The sequence below is a fragment of the Leucoraja erinacea genome, chromosome 33, assembly GCF_028641065.1.
Source record: "Leucoraja erinacea ecotype New England chromosome 33, Leri_hhj_1, whole genome shotgun sequence".
In the NCBI taxonomy this organism is placed as follows: Eukaryota; Metazoa; Chordata; class Chondrichthyes; order Rajiformes; family Rajidae; genus Leucoraja; species Leucoraja erinaceus.
The window spans coordinates 18,347,418-18,356,835 of record NC_073409.1 but is presented as its reverse complement, the minus strand read 5'-3'; the positions used below and the strand labels follow the sequence as shown (position 1 = coordinate 18,356,835).

Below are 9,418 nucleotides of genomic sequence, written 5' to 3'. Positions count from 1 at the left end.
ACCTGCGTCTCTGGTGCTGTGAGGCAGCAGCTCCACCAGCTGTGCCACTGAAATAAGAGGGGCTGATCAGTTGAGGGATTGAGAGCTGGAGTGGGTGAGGAGACGGGAATACAGAGAACTAGTGTGCATGGGCGATCAATGGCCAGCATGGGCTTGCCGGGCCGTAGGGCCAGTGTTTGCAGGCTTGTTACTGTATTTATCCACATGTCATGCTGCTGCAAGTAGGAATTTCATTGTTCTGTCATCGGTATATCTGACAATCACACACACACGTCACATATGTAGCTCTACAAGTCCTTTGGTTATAGACTTTGTTTTTTTTGTTTTTTTTTGTTTATTTTATTAGAAGCACAAAACAGTACAGTGGAACCTAATTTTAGGTGCCAACTATGTAATACCGTAATCCATTCTATGTACAACCTCTAGTTTTATGTTATGAGAAGGAAGTAAGCAAGACAAGAAAAAGAAAACAATAGAATGAGGAAAAAGTGGAAAAATAGATGGTAGAGAGTAGAAAAACGTGAAGTGTGTATATAAAAAATAAAAAAGGAAGAGAGAAAGTGGAAAGTAGAAATAGAAGAGAAGGCCCCTTAAAAGAGAATTTTTCAAATCTGTATTCGGAGATGTAGATCTATCCGCGTCATGAACTGAAATCAGCAATCTTTACGGTACCGCTGCATCACATGATTCCAAAAAGTCGATGGAAGGAGACCAACTCCTTAAGAATTGGTCATATTTATCTATTAGACTTTGTTTGGAGCATTGCGTGCAGTTGCGGACATCCCATTATAGGAAAGACGTGGAGGTTTTTGGATGCTGCTGTTGATGGGGTTGTAAAGAATGCTGCCTTGATTGCAAAGGTATTAGGAGAGCAAAGAGGAGAACAAGGAGAACTGTGCGGCACGGTGGCGCAGGGGTAGAGTTGCTGCCTAACAGCGCCAGAGACCCGGGTTCAATCCTGACCACAGTCGCTGTCTGTACGGAGTTTCTACGTTCTCCATGTGACCATGTGTGTTTTCTCCGGGTGCTCCGGTTTCCTCCCACACTCCATAAGACGTACAGGTTTGTAGGTTAATTGGTTTAGGTGAAAAAATTGTAAAATTGTCCCTAAATTGTTCACACTAGTTCCACATCATCCCACTCCCTACGCACCAGGGACAATTTACAGAGCCCTATAAACCTACAAACGTACACGTCTTTGGGATGTGGGAGGAAACTGGAGCCGCCAGGAGGTAAACCCAGGCGGTCACAGGGAGAACGTGCAAACTCCACACAATCAGAGCCCAAGGTCAGGATCAAACCTGGGTCTTTGGCGCTGTGAGGCAGCAACTCTGCCAGCTGTGCCACTGTACCACCCCGGGATTGAACCCAGGTCCCTGGAGTGGTGAGGCAGCAGCAGTTATACCCTCCTCTCCCCTGCCCCCTGGCAAGTCAGTTTACTCAGGGCAGACCCAGCACTGAAGGCAGGATTTATCGGCTAATTGCTGGCTTTGCCTGCTCGCTTATCACAGCCAAGGTAACGCTCCTTCCACCGCTAGGCCAGTCACAGATAGACAGATTCTTGATTAGTACAGATGCCAGGGGTTGTGGGGAGAAGGCAGGAGAAAGGGTTTTAGAAGGGAGAGATAGATCAACCATGATTGAATGGCGAAGTAGACAATGGGCTGAATGGCCTAATTCTGCTCCTTTCACTTATGACCTTATGTGTGACATTTATTCAGCACACAGGTTCAGGAGAAAAAGAAAACAAGGGCTACATATCTGTTCACAAGTGAGAAACTTTATTGTTAACAACTTAGTCTCAGCAGCACATTGAATAAAATAAACCAGTCAATAAAGCGTTACATCATCTTTGCATAAAAACCTGTATATTTACAATATAAAAGTTACATTTGACATTTTTATATATTATTACCACAGTCATTTCATAGACGCTATTTATCTTTGACCAGGTTCAATAAATAGGTTGCGGAGATCGAGGGAGAAACTGTTTAAAGAAGATAAATGTTTCTCTTCCCTACGCTGTTTCATGTCAAGCAGAAGCTCATTGTTGTTTGAATGTTTGCAGGAGCTCTGTGTGATCTCTCAGCACGATGGTTCTCCTCAAGACAGCATAAGAATCATTGAGAACGGAGGAAAAGGTCATCAGGCTAATAAAGCCCATCCCTTATCAGTTTAGTTTAGAGATACAGCACGGAAACAGGCCCTTCGGCCCACGGGGTCCATGCCGACCAGCGATCCCCACACACTAACACCATCATACACACACGAGGGAGAATTTTTACGTTTACCAAGCCAATTTACCTGCATTCCTGTACGTCTTTGGAGTGTGGAAGGAAACTGGAGAAAACCCATGTGATCACGGGGAGAACGTACAAACTCCGTACAGTCAGCACCCGTAGTCGGGGTCGAACCCGGGTCTCCGGCGCTGCAAGCGTTGTAAAGCAGCAAATCTACCGCTGTGCCACCGTGCCGCCCTTAATCACTCAGATCGATCATTGTTGATCATTTACCACAACGCCACTTACTTGCATTGATCCCATGTTCACAGATTCCCCAAATATCTAAAATCCTATTGACCCCTGATTAACATGAGGAGCAATGATTTTTTGTGATGTTCAGCCCCAGTATGGTGTACTGGACTACAGAACAGTAAGGCACAAGAACAGGCCCTTCGGCCCACAATGTCTGTGCCAAACAGACTGTCACCTCTACAAAGTTAAAAACTAAATTGATGTACAACAGACTCTAATGTGCATAAACTGTTATATGCATACCAACAAATTATTTGTATAACAAAAAAACACTGGTGACAAAATATGTGCTTATTTAAGAAATAATTAATTGTAGCAATAGGGTTGGTGAGAACATCAGTCCTTTGAATAGAGGAAGGTTGGTGGAATGGGTTTGTCTCATGTTGATCTTGTCATTGAGATGGTGAGGGCTTTCGAGAGTGGAGAAGGGAATAGATAGCTTGGCCCCACAGCATCGAGTATGTTAGTGATTCAACCTCATCCATTCACAGAGAATAGAGGAAAACAAGGCAACATCCCCTACATCTCCTGGTTCACACTTCACTGGAAGTAACCGTTGAACAAAATAATGCACTTTATCAACGTGCACTTTAGGCCAAGTATTAGTTTATCATTTAGGTCATTTATAAACTGAAAAATCAAGATTGACGCTTAAAATGCCCAATTCAGCCATTAGAACGAGTCTTAAAACACAAGTCTCAAAATGCTACCTCACCACATTGTAAGGTACCAATTAGGAAGTGTGTTATTGGGATTATTCATCCAAATAGGTTTTCGATTAAATACTTATTTTATATGTAAAATACTTGTAAAATGAAACCTAATGACAGGCTTAGAAACATTCACCTGGTTTGAACCATGCTGGTTTATTGGTAGCCAACAACCTCAATTGTTGATGTAGGAAAGAACTGCAGATGCTGGTTTAAATCGAAGGTAGACATAAAATGCAGGAGTAACTCAGCGGGACAGGCAGCATCTCTCGAGAGAAGGAATGGGTGACATTTCGGGTCGAGACCCTTCTTCAGACTGATGTCAGGGGAGTGGGCGGGACAGAGATAAAATGTAGTCGGAGACAGTAAGACGGTGGGAGAACTGGGGAGGGGAGGGGATGGAGAGAGAGGGAAAGCAAGGGCTACTTGAAGTTAGAGAAGTCAATGTTCACACCTGCTGGAGATTAAGCTACTCAAGCAAAATATGAGGTTGCTGTTCCTCTATTTTGCGCTGGGCCTCACTCTGACAATGGAGGAGGCCCAGGACAGAAATGTCAGATTGGGAATGGGAGGGGGAGTTAAAGTGCTGAGCCACCGGGAGATCAGGTAGGTTTAGGCAGACTGAGCAGAGGTGTTGAATGAAACAATCGGCGACCCTGCGCTTGGCCTCGCCGATGGACAGAAGTTGACACCTGGAACAGTGGATATAGTAGATGAGGTTGGAGGAGGTGCGTGAATATCAGGTAGGTTAAGGCGGACTGATCGGAGGTGTTCAGCGTAACGATCGCCAATCCTGTGCTTAAGTGTGTCTGTATCCAACAGTTCATCAAAGTCCAGGGAAAATGGGCTAGTCTTTTAGAACTAAACCTTTGGGATAATCTTCTGCAGTTTGTTGGGTAAATGCTCATCTAGTAGAATAGGTATCAGATTTCATCCCTAATTCTGAATCTACAGGCAGTTTAGAGCCACGGGGAGAGGAGAATCAGCGCTGGTACCTGTGCTTGGTCTCCATCCATTGTATAATGTGTGAATGGGTGCGGAAGATAGACTACATTGGCCAAATATGCCACATTTAACATGGAGAATCAGCCACGTTTATCAGTGAGGCTCCCATGTTAGGTGCAGCCTGACATTTAGCTCCACCAGTCCCCACAAACTGTGAGAGAGGAGAAAAGGACTTTTAAAAATCCCAAAAATGACAATAAGCCGTGACCTTTGATGTAAACCTTGCGACTAAGAATACAATGTATTGAGGCAAGAGTCCGTGCTAAATAAGCAGTGCTGAGCAGTGGATATGCAGGCATGTTCACAAGGAATCTGTTCTCCTTCTTGTGAACACAGCAGACATACTCCGGACAATGCCCTTGATCCCGGCTGGTTTCCTGACAGTCAGCATCTTGGACTCCTTGATTCTGTCCACCAGGCTATGGAAGGCCACCAGCACGCCATGGTAGGTCTCCGCAGTGGAGATCTCGCAAAAGCCACAGTGGGTTGCCAGAGCCAAGAGTCTCCCCTCTTCACTGGAGACGGTTCGACAGTGACACAGGTCCCGCTTGTTACCCACGATGATGATGGGAGCTCGCTCGGTGCTAGGGTAATCTTTCATTGACTTGATGAGTTGGATCTGCTGCCGGACTATGTTAAAGCTGGCCCGGTCACAGATACTGTAGACCAACACAAAACCATCTGCCCACTGGATCTGTTTCTCCTTTCCACAGCTACTATTCAGTCGATCCTTCAAAAGAAATAGAGGGTTGACTTTAGTCTAGTTTAGTTTAGTTTAGTTTAGACAAACAACATGGAAACATGTCCTTCAAGTCGGTGCTGACCAGAAATCCCCGCACACTAACACGTTCCTGTACACATTAGGAACAGTTTACTATTTTACCAAAGCCAATTAACCTACAAACCTGCACGTCTTTGGAGTGTGGGAGGAAACCGGAGCATCCAGAGAAAACCCACGTGGTCACGGGGAGAACGTACAAACAGGCATCACCCGTGGTCAGAATCTCTGGCGCTGTAAGGCAGCAACTCTACCTCTGCAAACCTCTTATTCTAAACTCTTTACTTGGACTTTCTGCCTCATTTCCTTCCCCTTCTTCCACTGAGTCTCCTTGGACAACAGTGTAGAGGGTTCTGATAATCACTCTCCATCACCCAGACGTCATGTGGGGAGAAGGCAGGCATGGGTTATTGATTGGGGATGATCAGCCATGATTACAATGAATGGTGGTGCTGGCTCGAAGGGCCCAATGGCCTCTTCCTGCACCTATTTTCTATGTTTCTATGTACACGTTTTAGAACATTTGATTGCAAGTCATGTATTGAGAGCAAAAGAAAGAGATGGCAAAATAAATGGGATTGAGGGAAAGATTGAGAGGCAGAGAGTAATGTGATATATTTTATTTAATCCAACAATATTAAAAAAATGATTTGTAAAAGATAAGTTTTGTGGTAAAGAACTTTGTTGGAAGTAACTAAAAATCATCATCCTCTTGAATGGACAATTCCTCATATTTTCCAGGAAGTTTAATGGATTTTTTGGATGTGTGCCGTGTTCTTCCAAGTATGTCAGTTGCAGGGATAACATGCAAGTAGCTGCGTGGTGAAGTTTGTGGAGGAGCAAGGTAAAACAGAAAGGAAGTCCCGGATTTTCATGGGCTAGGCACAAAGTGCTGGAGTAACTCGGTGGGTCAGGCAGCATCTGTGGAGAAAAAGGATGGGTGATGCTTCGGGTCGAGACCCTTCTGCGGACTGAAAGTACGAGGGAGGTGGAGGTAAGAAGAGGCCAGAACTAAGCAGGGCCGGCAACTGATGACCACAGAAGGGTGGATCCCATAATGGCCCATTGTTGGCTGGGGAAGAGGGGATAACAAAGGGATACAGTGATGCAAATAGTGTGGGATGACTGGGGTGGGGGAGAGGGGGAGGGGTGGAGAGAGTGCAGGGGTTACTTGAAATTAGAGAAATCAATGTTCACAGCAGATTTGCATACTTAATTGTCTATTGTGGACTGCAGACTCTTTCCAAATCACTGCTCAATCACTAATATCGGAAATGATCTCCCCCTTATTCCTAGAGAATATATTGTGCTGGCTGGCGAATTCACCCATTGGAAAGCCAAATAAAATGTTTGAACCAAGTTTATTAAGAGGATAATGAATATCTTGTTGCTGTTATTTACAACATTAGACAATAGACAATAGGTGCAGGGGTATGGCCATTTGGCCCTTCGAGCCAGCACCACCATTCAATGTGATCATGGCTGATCATCCCCAATCAGTACCCCGTTCCAGCCCAATTTGCTATTTTTAAGAGCCCTATCTAGCTGGACGAAATTCACAAACTCATGTTTCCTCGTCTTCATTCTAAATGGCAAATTTGGAAACTTGGCCCCTGGTTCTGGACTCCCCCAACATTAGTTTATTAGACCCCTCTCATTCAATCCAGAAATCACTGGGCTGTTTACCACCAAAACTGACTGGTGAAATTAGACAAATCAGACAATGAACTTGTTACATAGATTTTAAAGGAAGGGGCTGATTAAAAACATTAAGAACATTCTTCCTACATTAAGAACCAGTCCATTGTACGTTCATTGGTTTGCTTTAAACTGCTGTATCGTACACAGTTAGCAAGAGAAATCAGGCGAGATAAACCATCACCATTTAATCCCTTCATTCCTCTTACATGCAGCAAATGGTGAATCCCAAATATTGAAGGGACTGCCTCCCAGCAACAGTCATTCAAAAGAAATGAACTTCATAAAAACCCAGCCTTTCAAAACCACAAACCAATATTTCGAAAACAGTTGAATTAAGAGGACCATGAATATCTTGTTGCTGTATTTACAGCATTAGACTCCATTGAAAGCATCCAGAGTTTGCAGACCATGGCCCTTCGAGCCAGCAATGAATTCTTCATTATAATTTAAGAATGGCAATCATCCCCAATCAGTACCCCCCGTCCTGCCTTCTCCAATATCATATAAATTTTTTCCTAAAGAATATTGTGCATGGCTGCGATTCACCCATTGGAAAGCATGACTATTCTATTTTTAAGAGCCCTATCTAGTTCTCTCCTGAAAGCATCCAGAGAACCGACCTCCACCGCCCTCTGAGGCAGAGAATTTCACAAACTCACAAATCTATGTGAGAAAAAGTGTTTCCTCGTCTCCATTCTAAATGGCTTACTCCTTATTCTTAAACTGTGGCCCCTGGTTCTGGACTCCCCCAACATTGGGAACATTTTTCCTTCTTCTAGTGTGTCCAAGCCCTTAACAATCTTATATGTTTCAACGAGATTCCCTCTCATCCTTCTAAACTCCAGAGTGTACAAGCCCAGCTGCTCCATTCTCGCAGCATATGACAGCATATACCATTGGTATGGCATGGCAACTAGGTGTATTTACCACCAAAACTGAGATCTGGTTAATGTTCCATTAAGAGAATGGTGGTGGTTGCTTCCAATATTAATGCATGCCAATTGAACTTGTTACATAGATTTTAAAGGAACCAAGAAGCTGATGGCATCTACTGATTAAAAACATTAAGAACATTCTTCCTACATTAAGAACCAGTCCATTGTACGTTCAGAGAATGGATGGTTTGCTTTAACTGCTGTATCGTACACAGTGTAGCAAGTCCTAACAGAAATCAGGCGAGATAACCATCACCATTTAATCCCTTCATTCTCTTACCTGAGCAAATGGTGAATCCCAAATATTGAAGGCGACGTGCCTCCCAGCAACAGTAACATTGTGATTGTAGACTGATTCTAGAAAAGAAATGAACTTCATAAAAACCCAGCCTTTCAACAACCACAACAAAAATATTTCGAAAGCAGTTGAATGATTGCAAATAAAATGTTTACCTATGTCTCCATATTCACCAATGAATCGTCTTGTTAAAAACCGAACAGTTAAAGCTGGAAAACAGAAGCAAATTGATTAAAATCAGGACTGGGCAAACATGTTCGCTTACGTTGTCAAGATTCAAGAGTGTTTTACTGTAATATGTCACGAAACAGAACAATGAAATACATCTGTACATATATTTATAGAACTCCTAGTCTGAAGAAGATTCTCGACCTGAAACGTCACCTCTCCAGAGGTGCTGGCTGTCCTGCTGAGTTACTCCAGCTTTTTTGTCTATCTTTGGTTTAAACTAGCATCTGTAGGTCCTTCCTACACATTTATACTTTTGTATTTTGTAGATGTATACTTATGTGTGTTATATAACTTTGGTATATAACTTTCAAATATATTCTATATATATATATAATATAAGTTTACACATTTATATATATCAAATTCATATATAAATATATATATGTGTATATACATATGGAAATTACATATATACGTTTAACTTTTTATATATATAAATGAGTATAAGTTTACACACATATATATAACACACTTATAAAATATACAATTATATATATTATATTACATAAAAATTTGATCTATTATATATAAAATTATATTATATAAATAAAATAAAAAATAAATGAATGAATAAAATGGACAAATGCATAAATGGGCAATCGCAATAAATAGACAATGTGCCGATAAACATACCAGATTTTCCAACGTTGTCTGCTCCCAGCATCACAACATTAGCTTCCATTCTCGACGGAGGTGGGATAGTTGTCAGAGCAAGTGCTTCCCGCTCATGGAGGGAATGTACAGAACCGTTTGCAGCTTTTATCTTAAGATCAGCCCACATCTCTCCTGCTTTCGGAACTGAACTGAACTGTGGACGAGACCGCTGCTGTTTAATATATAAAGAGGAAAGGGGGGGGTGGGGGGGAGAGAGAGAGAGAGAGAGAGATTCAGTGATCAGAAACCACAGCCCCCTGCTGGTGTCACTAACACACTAAAAGATCCAGATTCACCAGAACTCAGAGAGAAAAAAAATGCTTTTCACTGAAAATATTGGTTGTGTTTTCTTACTTTATTTCTGCGGAATGCTGCATTTGGATCATTTCTCCAGACTTGCGAGGATAAAGAAATCTGGATTTTTCGGGGAAAAAGAAATTGGAAATATTCTTAATGCATGACTTTGAAGCTATTTTTGGTTCCGTACTGATAAAAGTCAAGAAACATTTCTTATTTTTATCCTACTGGACTGTACTTAGAACAAATTATTTGGACAACATTCAAGTAATCCA

General features: G+C 42.4%; 1 protein-coding gene across 1 annotated transcript; it reads right to left on the bottom strand.

The window, feature by feature from the left end:
- Window positions 1-359: 359 nt before the first annotated feature.
- Window positions 360-9,012, bottom strand: si:dkeyp-59c12.1 (Ras-related and estrogen-regulated growth inhibitor-like protein). Its single transcript, XM_055661486.1, has 4 exons — window positions 8,826-9,012; window positions 8,117-8,170; window positions 7,944-8,020; window positions 360-4,979 (listed from the first exon to the last, which is right to left on the bottom strand). The coding sequence occupies exons 1-4, from the start codon at window positions 8,971-8,973 to the stop codon at window positions 4,551-4,553; spliced, it is 708 nt and encodes a 235-aa protein (XP_055517461.1). The 5' UTR covers window positions 8,974-9,012; the 3' UTR covers window positions 360-4,550.
- Between the last annotated feature and the right edge of the window lie 406 nt (window positions 9,013-9,418).

Coding starts and splice junctions, on each gene's coding strand:
- si:dkeyp-59c12.1 (XM_055661486.1), bottom strand. CDS start 8,973: ATGTGGGCTGATCTTAAGATAAAAGCTGCAAACGGTTCTGTACATTCC. Junction 8,021..8,116: donor TGGTGAATATGGAGACATAG/GTAAACATTTTA, acceptor TTTCTTTTCTAG/AATCAGTCTACAATCACAAT. Junction 4,980..7,943: donor GGGATTCACCATTTGCTCAG/GTAAGAGAATGA, acceptor TTTCTTTTGAAG/GATCGACTGAATAGTAGCTG.